General features: G+C 41.4%; 1 protein-coding gene across 28 annotated transcripts in view; it reads right to left on the bottom strand.

The window, feature by feature from the left end:
* The window catches only part of ZNF532 (zinc finger protein 532), a 140,069-nt gene that overhangs the window by 48,680 nt on the left and 74,934 nt on the right, over positions 1 to 16,455 (bottom strand). For 16 of the 28 annotated variants that reach the window (XM_032293613.1, XM_032293621.1, XM_032293617.1 and 13 more), the window contains 2 exons: positions 6,985 to 7,166; positions 1,355 to 1,531 (listed from right to left, as the gene is read on the bottom strand). The exons of 7 other annotated variants lie outside the window; for them this stretch is intronic. In XM_032293613.1, the coding sequence (XP_032149504.1) occupies positions 1,355 to 1,531; positions 6,985 to 7,166 (359 nt within the window). The remainder of the gene's footprint in view (positions 1 to 1,354; positions 1,532 to 6,984; positions 7,167 to 16,455) is intronic. 5 more of the 28 variants (XM_032293629.1, XM_032293626.1, XM_032293625.1 and 2 more) reach the window with 1 other exon arrangement.

Below are 16,455 nucleotides of genomic sequence, written 5' to 3'. Positions count from 1 at the left end.
GTGTGTGTGTGTGTGTGTGTGTGTGTGTGTGTGTGTGTGTGTAAGTAAAATATGGCATATCTGCCTATCTTCCCCCAACACTTCCTTAATTATGGAGTTATGGGCAAAAACACACCAACAGATTTGGACAGCAAATGTAGCCTCTTGTAATGCTCAAACTCTGTGTGGCCATAACCAATCTAGGAATGGAATGAACACAACCAGGAGCACTAATCCGGTGCTGTGTGCACAGGGAGTAAAGACGTGCAGGAAGAAATGAGTGCTGGCAGAGCCCTCCGTGCTCCAGACACAGGGACTGTGTGTGCTGCGCAGTTTAAATACGTCGTCTCATCCCATCCTCACTGAAGCAGGACCCTCACTTCACAGGGGAGAAGACGCAGCTGAGACAGTGCTGGTCCCAGGTCACCCAGCGGGTAGGTGGTAGGGTTTTGTGGGTTCCAGTGCCCACACTCCCTCCTCTTTGCTAAGCTGCCACAACTGCAGGCAGGTGGCCCCTGTTTGCTAAAGACTCTACAAAGCAAAAATCAGTCAAATTAAGAGCAAGATTAAGGCAAAAAAAAAACAAAAACAAAAAAAAACAAATTTACTAATCAGGGACTTATCCTGGCTATGAAGTTAAATTCAGTAACCAGTCTGAAGTTGCCTTCATCTTAAAAATATTACTTTTTTAAGCAAAAGTGCATCCTATAAAAAAGGAACTAGGGACAAATTTAAAGATGACAGTGTTTTTCAATAATAGTTTTCCTAGGAGTTGTTAAAAATCATCTCAAGGCCGGGCGCGGTGGCTCACGCCTGTAATCCCAGCACTTTGAGAGGCCGAGGCGGGTGGATCACGAGGTCAAGAGATCGAGACCATCCTGGTCAACATGGTGAAACCCCGTCTCTACTAAAAATACAAAAAATTAGCTGGGCATGGTGGCGCGTGCCTGTAATCCCAGCTACTCAGGAGGCTGAGGCAGGAGAATTGCCTGAACCCAGGAGGCGGAGGTTGCGGTGAGCCGAGATCGCGCCATTGCACTCCAGCCTGGGTAACAAGAGCGAAACTCCGTCTCAAAAAAAAAAAAAAAAAAAAAAAAAATCATCTCAAGAAAAAAAATACATAAATATTTGCTTGCTGAGCAAAAGTTTGTGGCAAGAGCATAAATAATAGGTAACATTTTTGGCTAAAGCCTTTACCTGGAAAGAACAGAAAGGTTTGGGTGAGCTAGGAACTGTATTTCATAAAGCATCAAATTTGGCATAGCTGCATCATTTTTCGGATCTTGGTAAATGTTACTCAACAGAACGACTACTACCTCGCCTCGAAATGGCTAACAAAGCAGTGGAGTAAACATCGAAAGTCGGGATGACTTACTTTGGTTCTCCTATCTTGATGCCAGGATGCTGTGTGTAGGCGTGGGAATGTGTGCTTGGGGCAGACTTAAACGCCATTGGACAAATAGGACACTTGTAGAAGACTTCACAGTGAGAACCTTGAATGTGAGACTTCAGAGCAGCCACATCAGAGTACACAACATTGCAATGTACACATCTGTTAGAAAAATAAACACACGGTCATTAGCACAAGACCATAACACACGTGTAACTGTGCAAAAACTGGGTGAGATGAACATACTTTCATAGCCCTTTTAGGGTTTTTAATGGCCCTCTGGAAGTATATTTTAGGTTTTTTTCCTATTACGAATCAACTTATTTTTATATGTTTTTTTGTGGAGTTTTTTTTTGGTTTTTCTTTTTCATTTGAGACAAGGTCTCACTCTGTCGCCCGGGGTGGAGTGCGGTGGCGTCATCTATGCTCATTGCAGCCTCCGCCTTCCAGGTTCAAGCAACTCTTGTGCCTCAGCCTCCCAAGCAGCTGGGATTACATACAGGCGTGCACCACCATGTCCAGCTAATTTTTGTATTTTTAGTAGAGATGGGGTTTCACCGTGTTGGCCAGGCTGTTCTCAAACTCCTAGCCTCAAGTGATTCGCCCGCCTCGGCTTCCCAAAATGCTGGGATTATAGGCGTGAGCCAACACGCCCAGCCTGGTTTTATATGTTTAAGAGAAAAGATCATGTAGAGGAAAAAAAAACTCAACTGGTCTATTATTGGAGCAACGTTAACGTTTTTAAGAATGGATGTCCATTGAGCAATGGGGTCTCATTAAAAAAAAAAAAAAAAAAAAGAATGGATGTTGAGTCTCTATAACACTATTTTTGGAAGGCCTCCACATACTGGATTCTGGCACAGGGCCCTGAGTTTCCTACCCATCCCCAGGACCCAAATGGCATTTCTAATGGAAGAAGTCTTCAGTGTCTAAACCTACATGCCATGAACAGAGGGGCAGAGAGGAACAAAGAGGTTCTGGCTCCAAGGCCTCGACCCGCTGCTTCTTGCTACGCAAGGATGTGATCAGTGTATGCGGGGGTCATGGTGGTCCACAGGAAAGAGAAGGTCAACCACCGAGGTGCTTGTCTTTTAGAAAATAAATTTAAGTGAGGCTGGCCGTGGTGGCTCACGCCTGTAATCCCAGCACTTTGGGAGGCCAAGGCGGGCGGATCACGAGGTCAGTTGCTCGAGACCAGCCTGACCAACATGGTGAAACCCCATCTCTACTAAAAATACAAAAATTAGTTGCGCCTGTAATCCCAGCTACTCGGGAGGCTGAGACAGGAGAATCGCTTGAAGCCAGGAGACCGAGGTTACAGTGAGCTGAGATTGCACCACTGCACTCTAGCCTGGGCGACAGAGCAAGACTCCATCTCAAAAAAAAAAAAAAAAGAAAAAAGAAAATAAATTTAAGTACACTTGCATTTGTTTAAGAAATAGCATAAATTATAAACCTCTGAAAATTCAGCATCTCTAAAAAAAATTGTCTCTCTAGCTAACTTCCTTACTTTTTGAATTTCGAATCATCTGACAACTAGCTCCTTCCTTGCTCAAATCTAATGCAACAAAAACAAACTTTAAAACTAAGATACATCTCTCCACTGTATGGAGAGATGTATCTTACACAAAGACTCTGGGCAACATTTATAACACCTCCACTTGATGGCCAAATCTTCCTTGTTCACACCTGAAAACTATTTAAGAGTGGTCTCTCTGCAGGTACACACAAGTCTCCAGAAATATACCTCTACTACAACTGAACATATGTGCTCCCAGATGTGAGCTACCCAGGGAAGGAAGACTGCAGACAGGGCCTGGTTTCCAGGGGTCAGTGCCCAAGACTTCTATGACAGTCTCAGATGCTTCTATTCTTAGAACCTCCCTTCTGAATCATGGAGATGCTTCCAAAGTCACACAGGAGTGTCATGTTCTGGATTGCATGCCTTCCGCTTCGGCTTTGCAAGCATTCTGTTAAAAATCGTAACTAATGCATTAGCATTTCCAATGACTTAAGGCATTAAGTTCAGCAACAGACATGTGGAAACACTACATAACAACAGGAGGATAACAGGAAAGCCTCTCTAGCCACTCTACTTGAACTGGCACTTCAGGCAACAGAGCCACCTAAGCATACTGAAACTATTTTGGGTTAACTTAATGGGTTGTCTTGAACAGGTTAATGCTCCTCTCTGGGCCAGTTACTCATTTGTAAAATAAGAAGAGTTAAAATAGATCATTTTTAGTCCTTCCCAAACCTTGAAGCCCAAAACTCCCATGAAAGAGGAAGATTATGTAAAACAAAAGTAGATGAGTTATTAACGAAACTGAAGGACCCACCATACCATAAACTATAAACAGAAGATTTTCCCAAGAAGGACAGAAAGATGGTGTTCAGAGGGCAAAAGACCCGGGAAGGACAAAAAGGAATAAAGAGAAAAGCAGTAATTACCTAAAGTCACTTGGAGTGAGAGGAAGGTTTAATGTACAGCAAATAAAAAGGAAGTATCTAAAATAAAGATGGAATTTTTTGAAGCAAGAGGAAGTAGCTATGACTCAATCCAGAGAACACCATGGAGGCCAAGGGGAAAACCCTCCTAATGTAAGAAATGAAAGCAGGGTATTTTAAAAAGTCATGAAACATCTGCCTACAAGAGAAAGAGGAGTTTCAGGGGGCAACAGAGGCCAATGGGAAATGTAAATAAACAGACAAAGAAAGGCAGACTTCAAAGGGTTAGTGCAGTGTCTTAATGCTATGAAAAATCCTGTCTACTGAGAAATATATAATATCCTGAAGTCCTGTTCTGGGTAACAATAAAGTTTCTTATTTTTTTAATTAAAAAAAATGTTTACAGTATAAAATCCTATAACCATTCCCCTTTCTAGATACAGAGTCCAATGTATCAAAAGGCAGGAAAATTCAGAAAAAATAATTGACTTTTATCAATATTTAACTTTTGCCAAGTTAAGCAGGAGCCGGGGTGACCCATCAGTATTTGGGAGATGTAGTATGAGCAAGAAGAGAGACAGCAAGGCACACTGCACCAAGACAAGACAAAGTAAGGCGGGAGCCACGCTGCCACATTAGACGCCTCTGGCTGAAGAGAAGACAAACTGAAAATGAGTAACCATGGAAGGAAAGGGAGCACAAAACATGACAAGGCCACAGGGCTACTAAGCCCCAGTGAAACATGAGCCTGGACCATTATTTGAAGCAGCAGAGGAAAAAAAATTGAGTGTAAAAATGTTCCTCTCACCGACCCTGGTGGCTCACGCCTGTAATCCCAGCACTTTGGGAGGCCAAGGCGGGTGGATCATGAGGTCAGGAGTTAGAGACCTGCCTGGCCAACATGGTAAAACCCCGTCTCTACTAAAAATACAAAAAAATAGCTGGGTGTAGTGGCAGGCACGTGTAATCTCAGCTACTCAGGAGGCAAGAGAATCACTTAAACCCAGGAGGCGGAGGTTGCAGTGAGCCAAGATCACGCCACTGCACTCCAGCCTGGGTGACAGAAACTCCGTCTCAAAAAAAATAAATAAATAAAAAAAAATAACCCATAATTTAAAAAAATGTTCCTCTCTTTTAATGGAGCAGTCAGCATGAACTAACTTCACAATACATCATTTTTTTACCAGCCCCATATAGCCTCAAGTCCAGGGAGAAAAAAATCTACACTTAACACAAAATTTTTGGTAAAAAATTGAAATTTGCAATCCAAAGTACCAAATTTGAACAACTCTGTGAGAAGGGCAAAAGAGCAGAAGAGCAAGGAGGGTCTCTTCCCAAGTGAGCTGATTACTTTCAGCCTGAATGTGGAGCTTCTACTTTAATTTAGGAAAGATATCAGCAATAACTAAAATTGCAGAAGTCATACTTCCTTTAATCATACCAAGCTAAGTTTACTTTCATTATATTAGAAAAACTAAAACTTTGAGAAAAATTTGACATCAGTGCAAAGACTAGCACTTGGGAAGTGGCTGCAGAGCCTCTATTATGAAATACAGAATCCATTAATAATAGTTTCAAAGCGTGATGGCAAGAACCAAAGTATTATTCTGCATGGACTTTGCAGATCTAGGGCACCTGTGATTATTCTGTTTTACTCACGAACATCCCAGTGGAGCTAGAGGCAGGCAATGCACCAATTTTACAGACAGATGCACCACAACACAGAGAGAATATGTGAATTACCACATAATTAGTTACTGGCAGAAGTGGTACAAAAATACTGGTTTCTTGATTTCTAAGCCAAAGGTTTCCACCAGGCTAGATCTCAATCCATAAAACATTTGTGTATTACAGGTTTGAAGGCATGAGATAAAATGTGAAGTCTCATAGCTTAGTGTTATTAATGGGAAAATGGGCAGAACTACCCAGGAATTGATGATACCATAACCTAAACTTAAATAAAACCATCAAATCATGCCAACTGGACTTCATTTTTATTAAATATAACTTATGGCAGGTAAAAAAAAAAAAAAATCACTGCATATTAACAATCTAACAAAGTTTCCAGGTAAGCAAACACTTTATGTTAAGATAAACATATAATAACAGTAATACCTCTATTAACAAAGACACTGTGTATCAATGACATTTTTCTTGGGATAAGCTTCTTGATGAAAATATAAAAGGCACAGGAAGGTCATAAGATGGAGAAAAAAGTTCAAGTGTATAATCATTCGACACTAGCTAACATGAGATTTGCCAGATGTTGTACAAGGCACATCTGAGAATCGTGGGGGTCAGTGAAAGGGGCCACAGTGGAGATATGCAGAGGAGACAAGGGAGGAATGGGAGAACTTGAAGGGGGGGGAGGAGGAGGAGGGGGAAGGAGGGAGAAGGGGGAGGAGGAAGAAGGGGAGAGGGGGGGGGGGGAGGAGGGGGGAGGGGGAAGGGGAGAGGTGAGGGGGGAAAAGGGAGGAGGAGGAAGGGGTGGGGGAAGGGAAGAGGGGAAGAGAAAGAGGAGTGGGGAGAAGGGAGCGGGGAGAGGGAGGAAAGGGAGGAGGGAGGGGGAAGAGGGGTGGAGAAGGAAGGGGGAGGAGGGAGACAGGAAGGAGGAAAAGTGGGAGAGGAAGGAGAAGGAAGGGGGAGGAGGGAGGGGGAAGAGAAAGAGAAAGAGGGGAGGAGGAAGTGGGGAGAGGGGAGGAGGAGTGGGGAGGAAGAGGAGGTTATTTGGAGTGCAAGGCTGGGACATACATCCCATCCTTCAATGTGGACAAAATAAAAGACCATTGCACTATTTCTGTTTTCATTATAAAAGAGGAAATACTAAGAGGTGCAGAATGTATGGTTTTCTTGCAGGGGTTAAAACGCAAAAAATATGATAACAAAAGTCTGCTAAAGAGGGTACAGAAACCAAAAAAGCTGACAGTCAGTCAAAGCCACACCTGAACACGTGCAAGACTGTGCCTAAAAGGACGGGCTCCATGACCCTTCGCTTTGTGTGGACCAGCAGGGCCAATATTACATTAAGAGGATTCAAACAGATGGACTCTACAAATGAGCTAGGTTCCCAGAGGATCTGTTAATCGAGGTATCACTGTATGACCCAGAAAACTGTCTGTGCAGACCACTCAAAATGCTGTGCGGTTGTAAGTGAACGATATACTGACCGAAAACCAACTCTCCTGGTGTAGTGCAGACAGTTCTTGGTGACGTGGGTCTGGAAGTGCACCGACCTGCAGATGGCCCCGCACTCAGGGCAGGTGTAGGGAGATTTGTGCTGATGGATTCTCTGGTGTGATGCATAACTGCACTGGTTAGGAAGCAGCATCTGGCAGATAGTGCAAGTCTTCTAAACAAACCAAAGGGGGAAACAGGGTTGGTCCTACTAAGTACGTTCTAATATGCAAGAACCTTGGTTAAACCTCAAGATAATTATACATCCTTCATTTCAAACACTACAGTATTTGAAGCTAAGCCCAAGGGAAAGGCCAACTTGAAAGTTACATGTCCAGCGTAAAATTCTTTATCCTGTAAAATCACAGCATGTGCTATGTAGTCAGGCTGTTCTCAAAGTATAAGCTAAAAACATCAGTTTTAGCAGAGTTCCAATTCTGTTACTTCTGCATTTTGCTTAGGGCAAAGAAGAGATATTCTTACAGATTTATGTCAGCAAATCAACTCTAATATATCGGAACAAGTGTACAGGCATATGTATCCTGACAGCGGTCACGGGCCTCACAATTCATAAAAAGCATTCTCCAAAATAATAAAAATTCATTAGAAGCGAACCCAATTTTTTCCCCACCAGTTATTTGAAATCTGAAATACAGGAAGGCAAAAGCATGGCTACAGTAATTATTTGTTCTTTTTGCACCTAAATTGGCCTTTAAATGGATGATCTGGCCATATTATAATTTATAATTAAAACCAAGGAACTCAAGCTCAAGTACATAAATTTAGACATTAAATTAAAATTTTATACAGCTTAAAATCTGATCAGTAAAAAATAAAATTAAGGGTAAAATCTGCTTTGGAAAAGGCTCTATATCATTAACTACCCAGGAAAATCCAAAACACTATTCTTCATCCCCTTAGAAATAGGCACTAAACATGGTATATTTTTAAAAACACAAAACCAAAAAAATTTAAAGTAAACATAAACCGAGGAATTATTACTTCTGTCCTAAAAATAAACCTCACATAGCATATGACATAAACTATGTTTAAATATTTTCAGACATTTCGTGCAAACACAAATTATCTACCATCTTCTAAAATGTACAATTTGTATTAAAGCCAAAGAAAGCCTCAAAATATAGATTCTTGCTAAGATTTAAAGCACTTGTTTATACTGACAACAGTTAAGAAAAACTTCCGAGTGACTTAGACTAAGAAAAATAGGAAACTCACTTGAAAATTCTTTCTTGATTTTCTCCTGAAAGGACTAAAATACAAATTTCATCCCATGTTTATTATAATCACAAAATAAGAGCATAACAGGCAGCTTTGATGAAGTTAGCATTCTTAAAAATAGCATTCCTTTTCTCATAACACACATTTCAAAGGTTACAACAAGCCGCAGCAAGGAAAACCAATCAACAGATTCATTAATTACAGCTCCTGTTATCTATGTGACCACAGGTAATCCTGTGTTCCTGCGAACTAAAGTCTTCTGTCTACCCTCACACAGGCCCAGGCAGGGAATTCAGATGTCTGAACTTCCAAAGCCATCTTAAAATGTCTTGCACTTACTTGGGAATAAAGTTAGCATTTGCTATACTAAGTCAAAAAACGTTATAAACATATATATATACACACATATATATATATAAAAAATACACACACATATTTATACACACACACGCATACATGCATGTGTATGTATATATATTATATAAAAATATATATATATAGACTGGTCCCATTTTACCATGAGTCAAATGGTAAGCTAGGTATTTTAAATACATGAAGTAAATTTAAGTGAATCACCTCATTTAATTCTCATAACCTATGAAGCCGATAACATCTCCATTTTACAGATAAGGAGATGAGGCTCAGTAAAGCTAAGAAACTTGACCAAGGCCCCATACCTATTAAGTGGAGGAACCAGGATTTGAACCAGGGTCTAGAAGTGGGGTGGGGATATACTGAATGAACTAACAAAAAAACACACAGGGAAGATCATTAGCAAATATACCTGAATGCCCCTCCCCTGCTGCTTCTTTTTTATCTAAAGTATGTGATTATACGGCTTTTAGAATGGCAGAAAATGGAAAGAAAATCTAAAAAGCAGACAGTGTTACCTGAAAAAAAAATTCACATTATCTTTCATCAAAACATACTACAAATGGTTATCCTTCACAATCCATGTAAGATGCACAATGAATTACTTAAATTCACTGGAAAGTATCATCATCATGTGTCTTCACCCCAGCCGTTAAGACTCTGGCCTCATTCATTCCCATCGGCCGAGGCTCCTCACCCACTTTAGACACAGAAGTACAAGGAGAAAGAGGGAGTCACAGGGACCACAGCCTCAAATCAACCTGCTTTCATATTTTGCAGTTCCTGAAATGGGAGAAAGTGGTCGCTGGGGAATGGCGCTGGACACTAGAGACTTAGCCTTTAGCTTCTGTAGATGAATGCATAGCCACATACAGACACTCAGCTATCTATCTTTATTTACCTGCCTCCTCTACTCATTGACTCCACTCTGTTTGGGTTTTGTTCGTTTTTCTTGTTGTTATTGCTGTTGTTTTGAGACAGGCTCTCACTTTGTTGCCCAGGCTGGAGTGCAGTGGTGTTATCACAGCTCACTGCAGCCTCCACTCCTGGCCTCAAGCGATCCTCACACCTCAGCCTCCCCAGTAGCTGAGACCACAGGCACATGCCACCACACTCGGCCAATTTTTTTTTTGTTTGGATTTTGTTTTTTTTTTTTTTTTTTTTTTTTGGTACAGACAAGGTCTCACTATATTCCCAAGGCTGGCCTCAAGCAATCCTCCTGCCTTGGCCTTTCAAAGTGCTGGGACTACAGGTGTGAGCCACTGTGCCGGCTCCATTCTGTTTTGAGAAAAAAAACATGCCATTTTGGTTGGATGGTATCAATGCTTTTATGGTATCAATAAAATGCTTGCATGGTATCAATAGTTTTAAACTCAAATGACATCATTTGCTGAACTGTACTCCCTCAAGTTGTATCCACTGTTCCTGTTACAGAACACTTGACATCCCTGCTTCCGGAGATAGTGCTGATGCATTTTCACAGCACAAAGGACTATCTTCCACTAGTTTTTCTGTAATGCTTTGAATTCATGAAACAATAAACATCCTTTGGGTTGGGGGATGTAACTGAGCATGAGGGCAGACAAGGATTTCTTTATGGCCTATGAAGAAAGTATAATAAAGCATACCTAAGTGGTTTCATGTGTCTGTTGACATTTTACCTGTGTCATCTAAAAATGGACAAACGTTTTCAGTACTTGGGTAATAAACAGTTAATTTCTATTCTAGGGCAGCCTTATTTGCTTGGTTGAACTGTTACTTTTTAAAGTAGGCATTACTTTTCAATAGTCAGGTAATATTAGAAAGCTACAGGAAAATAAAGCTGAAAAGTACCCACGTTCCATGTTCTCAATTACAACCGACCCTCTATATCCAGGGGTTCTGCATCTATGTATTCAACCACAGATCAAAAATATTTGGGAAAAAAATTAAAAATAACAATACAACAATAAAAAATACACATGTAAAAAATAAAGTATAACAACTATTTATATAGTATTCACACTATTAGATATTATAAGCAATCTTGAGATGATTTAAAGTATACGGGTGGATGTGTTTAGGTTACATGCAAATACTATGCCATTTTATAACAGAGGCTTGAGCATTTTCAGATGTTGGTATCCAAAGGGTGTCCTAGAGCCAACACCCGAGGACACTAAGGGATGACTGTACTTTGTGTTTGTTTGTTTTTCTAAGAGACGAACTGTCGCTCTGTTGCACAGGCTGGAATGCAGTGGAATGATCTCGGCTCACTGCAACCTCCACCTCCCAGGTTCAAGCAATTCTCCTGCCTCAGTCCCCTGAGTAGCTAGGACTACAGGCGCACGCCACCACACCTAGTTATTTTTTGTATTTTAGTAGAGACAGGGTTTCACCATGTTGCCTAGGCTGGTCTTGAACTCCTGAGCTCAGGCAATCCACCCCCCTCAGCCTCCAAAGTGTTAGGATTACAGGCGTGAGCCACTGCGCCCGGGTGACCTTACACTTATTGAGCCTTTTCTATCCAATCCCAGCACTGAAATCGATCACTGGCATGCAAATGCAGGCTACAGGGAAGGGGGAACCAGGTACATTCCGGCCTGTTAAGGAATCAGAGAGTGTTCAAGCTTGACATCCTCTTTCTATGGATGAGGAATTAGCTGAATAATAAGAAAAATAATTCTACGTGTTTTTCCTCTTATTTTAGGCAGAAAAGTAGCCTGAGAGAGGTACGTGAGAAAGGGTGAGAGAGGCTACCGAAATGTAAGTATGGCCGTATATTTATGCTTAAATTTCAAACAGACCAAAAGCCTATACCACCGTGAAACACTGGAGCATAAGGCAGAAACAAGGCCAGCTTAATAGTCAGCCCAGATGCTACTAAGTAAATTACTCTCACCTCATTAAAAGCAGTTTCAGAATCTTCTGTCTAAAGTATAATTATCCAAAAATAATAAAGTATACCAGTTTGTTTTGTGGCTTTCACTTCTGTCCAATTTCACACTGAGAACACAAAGAAAGCATTTCATTCCAGATCTCAATTAAGTAGAAGTAATAGCAAGCAAATACAGCAGAACTGGCTCTATATGTGTTTTGCTCAGAGCTAGCTGGTTGTGCTGGTTTTGTCCTCCAATCGTTCTGCTACACAAAAAATCCCTAAGAAGAGCTGACAGTCAAATGAACAAATTCACAGAAAGCTATATGGCCAACACATACTTAGATGCTTATTACTGAAGAATATGGGTAAATTAAAGGTTGATAACATTAAAATATAAACTAGAACAGGACTACTCTTGACCAAAATGTAAATTAAACACTTAGAAGGGCAGGACCAAAAACCAAGGGTCACGAGTCTTCAGCTAACAATGGTATTTTGGGAGACGGAGGGGAGGAATTCAGGTGAGCTCCCTGGTTTCCAGAGGAAGCTGCCTGAGCAGAGAGGATCTAGAAATGAGAAGGAGCAGAGGCTGCTCATGAGAATCTAATAGTCAGTGTGCTGTATTAATGATGCCCAGAAAGTTCCTGAAACTAAAGTGAACCAGCAATCCCCAAAAACGAGGACCACTGCAAATACCACCTTTATCCACACTCTTCTTTTTTTTTTTTTTTTTTTTTTTTGAGACGGAGTTTCGCTCTTGTTACCCAGGCTGGAGTGCAATGGCGCGATCTCGGCTCACCGCAACCTCCGCCTCCTGGGTTCAGGCAAATCTCCTGCCTCAGTCTCCTGAGTAGCTGGGATTACAGGCACACACCACCATGCCTAGCTGATTTTTTGTAGTTTTAGTAGAGACGGGGTTTCATCATGTTGACCAGGATGGTCTCGATCTCTTGACCTCGTGATCCACCCGCCTCGGCCTCCCAAAGTGCTGGGATTACAGGCGTGAGCCACCGCACCCGGCCTATCCACACTCTTGAAGGTGACTTCAGCAACCCCAAGAATGCATCCCTATGTGTTTCCTAGGGTCCCTGTGACTGTGAGAGCCTGTGCTTCCACATCTTAGAGAGCCAGCATGACCAAGCGGAAAGAATGAACCAGCAATACAGAAGCTCTGCCTTGAGTCCCAGCTCTGCCACCAATTGGGCGTTTGTTTTTTCAATTGTAAAGTAAAAGGGCTGGCCAAAAGACCTACAGTATTCTGTGATTCTACAGCTGATATAAATTCTACAAGAAGAAAACAGATTTTTAAAACTAAGATGTTAAGGAAAGCATTTCTAGTCTATAGTTGGTTAAATTTAGACATTGTTTCATGAGAAGGTGAAGCAATGACATCCCAACACATTAAAATATCAATTATTAAAACAACGCTCCTCAGCTCTTAAATACTTCATGGAGAAGCGAGAAGCTCCCTCCGGTCTCTGGCCCACTTCCTTTTCCCAACGTGCCCCAAAGCAGGGATTATTAAGCAGAGAGATCAGAATACAAACCCCCAAGCGGGGCAGATTTACTAGCTAAAAAGTCCACTGCTCAGAACGCTGTTTTTATTGTACTGCTTGATGCCGTGCTCCCTGGAAGCTAGTGATCCCCGATAGGTCCTTAGCCCTCCGCCTCCTCCAAGGGGTAAGCAGATGCACGCAGGCAGTCCAACCTCAGCCTAGCAGGCTTTTTGGTTCCTGGCCCAGATCATCTACCAGAGTGTGATCAAATCTTAAGACAGCTTTGGGAATGCATGGCAAAGACAGCCTCGAGCTAAAACCATATATTCCAAAGCAGCTCTTACCAGAGACCTGCTCTTGGGGGTCACTGAGCATAGGCCAGTTCATAAGGAAGTGGTGCGTTTGAGTCTCTCTTGGCAATTGTTACTTCTGCATAGATTGTCTACAGAACACTCGGAGGAGGAGCAGCAATTGGCAAAGAGAATTCACTAAATGTCACCCAAACCTTCCTTTATTCCATGGCATACTGGCAGTCTCAGAAGGCTTAAGGCATGTGTAACAGGAGATGGTGAAAGGCATGGGATGGACAGCCCCAGCTGGTGCTCACAGGCAGACAGACCCTTTGCTGGGTGCAGAGAAGCACCCTGGGGAAACTGAGAAAGGCTCTGTTCAAAACATAAACAGAGGTCAAAATACAAAATGATACCAAGGGAAAAATAAAACATAAAATGAAAGATTAAAAAAGAGGGGATAGTGACTGAGCTAAATCAAGAAAAGTATATTCTTAAGAGAAAGGCTGAGGTCTTAAAACAGGCTCAGCTCACCAGATGTGAAAGGAAAAAGAAGCAATTCTCACTCCTAACTGCTTTTAAAGATGGGGCTAAGAAGGAAATTTATACTGGGCAGAGGAAATGTCTTTGATTCAGAGAAAACGAAATCCCAGGAAGTCAAGTGGAAAGTCATCCTCCCAGGAAGCCTAATTGCAAAAACAACTGAGAATTGGGTCTGAAGTCTCAGGCAGGGTGCAACAATGCAATTACAGAATCTCTCCTTCAAGACAGGGCAGCTACATTAGGATCTTAAAAAAAAAAAAAAAAAAAAAAAAAACGGAGTAAAACATCCACTTTCAGGAAAAGAAAAGTAACTTTCCCTATTCTTCCCATTAAGTGTAACTCAAAACCCTGAACATGATATATAAAACAAACATAAAAGAACTCTGAAAGGTGGCGTGAAAGACTAGCTAGGGACCTCAAGACCTTACAAATGACAGAGTAGTCAATTCCCAGTCAAAGGGTTTCTCTTTGCCTCATATATCCCAGATTTGGAGCTGAAGAAGCTAGCAACCCAAAATGCCAATGGGTAGAGACCAAAAAAACTCCCCAAGAAAAGCCTGTGCTCTGTAGCCAACAACTAAGAAAAGCATGCCTAGGAAAACAGAAAACTTTGAGACAATGCTTGCTCTACTCCAGCGAAATCCCACAGAAAACGCTGGGGCCCCACCCCAGCCCGTGCCAAGTCAAGCCAATACTTCCACCCTCTTGAGACGGTAATGAGCTGTCTGTCCCAACGTCCCTACCAGATGGCGGGTGTCAGAGAAGACCAGTAGCGAAGGGGAACTTTCATGTCTGCCAAATGATAACGCTTTCCCAACGCCAGCCCAGCAGGTATGTCTTTTAAACTCTAAAAAAGAAATCTCCAGACCCAGGTGGTTTTATTGGAGAATTCTACCAAAGAATTCTACCAAACAAAGAAAAACTAACACCAATTATACATACTCTTTCAGAAAAATTGAAAAGGAGGGAACACTTCTCAATTCTTTAAAAAGCAAGTATCAACCTATCTCGAATTGGACAAGAACACAACAAAAAAGGAAACGTATATGCAAATAGATGCAAAACTCCTTAACAAAATAGCAGCAATTATAATTCAAATTATATATTAAAAAAATACGTAGCTTGACCAAGTGGAATTCTTTCCAGAAATGCAAGGCTATTTTGATATCTGAAAAATCAATATAATCTACCCAAAAAAAGAACCCTGAAACCAATAACTGACTTCAACAGAGTCAAAGGATACACAGTAAATATATAAAAATTATTTGTCTCTCTATATATTAGCCATGAATATGTACTCACCAAAAAATATAATACCACTTTGTTTAAAAAAAGAAATCTAACAAAACATGCACAGGACTTAAATGATGAAAACTACAAAACAGGCTGGGCACGGTGGCTCATGCCTGTAATCCCAGCACTTTGAAAGGCCAAGGTGGGTGGATCACCTGAGGTCGGGAGTTCAAGACCAGCCTGACCAACATGGAGAAACCCTGACTCTACTAAAAATACAAAATTAGCCAGGCATAGTGGCGCATGTCTGTAATCCCAGCTACTCAGGAGGCTGAGGCAGGAGAACTGCTTGAACCTAGGAGGTGGAGATCTCCATGAGCTGAGACGGCACCATTGCACTCCAGCGTAGGCAACAAGAGTGAAACTCAGTCTCAAAAACAAAACAAAACAAAACAAACCACACACAAGAAAACTACAAAACAAAGAATCAAAGATATAAATAAATGAAGAATCTGTGCTCATTTCATAGACCAAAAGTCTCAATACAGTAAAGATGTCAATTCTCCCCTAAACTGGTATGTAAGTTTAATGCAATTCCTATCAAAATTCCAGCAAGATGTTTTATATAAATTGACAACATTATTCTAAAATTTATACAAAAAAGCAAAAGAACTGGATGAGTGAAAACAATTTTGGGAAAGAAAAATAAATTGGAGGCATCTGTCTACCAGATTCGAAGACTATCTAATTACAGTATTCAGACTGTAGATACTGGTAGAGGGTCAGACACACGGAACAATGGAACAGAATGAAGAACCCAGAAACAGCCCCACACAAATGCCTGACCGATACTTGACAAAGGGGCAAAAGCAATTCGTCGGAGGAAGAGAGCATCTTCAACAAATGGTGCTAGAGGAAGTGGATGTGTGTGTGGGGAAAAAATAACCCTCCACCTAAAATCTCACACCTGACACAAACATTAACTCAAAACGAGTCACAGACTTAATTTGTATATCACAGAATTATAAAACATTTACAAAAAAAAAAACACAGGAGAAAGTCTTTAGGATCTAGAGCTATGCCTTAAGCAAGGGTCATAAAATGGAAAACTGACATACTTAACTTCATGAAAATTACAAACTTTTGCTCTGTCAAAGACCTGTTAAGAGGATGAAAAGACAAGCTACAGACTGGGTGAAAACACTTGCAACCACACAGCCAACAAGACTGGTATCTAAGCTCTATCAAGAACTGGTGAACTCAATGGATGGTTTGTGATAAAGCAAACAACCTAATTAGAGATGGGCAAAAGATAAGAACAGACATTTCACCAAAAAGGAAACACAGGCCGGGCGCGGTGGCTCAAGCCTGTAATCCCAGCACTTTGGGAGGCCGAGGTGGGTGGATCACGAGGTCAAGAGATCGAGACCA

Source organism: Sapajus apella, unplaced genomic scaffold, assembly GCF_009761245.1.
Source record: "Sapajus apella isolate SASKATOON/1434 unplaced genomic scaffold, GSC_monkey_1.0 scaffold30, whole genome shotgun sequence".
NCBI classification, from domain to species: domain Eukaryota; kingdom Metazoa; phylum Chordata; class Mammalia; order Primates; family Cebidae; genus Sapajus; species Sapajus apella.
This window is presented reverse-complemented; position numbering and strand designations above follow the sequence as displayed.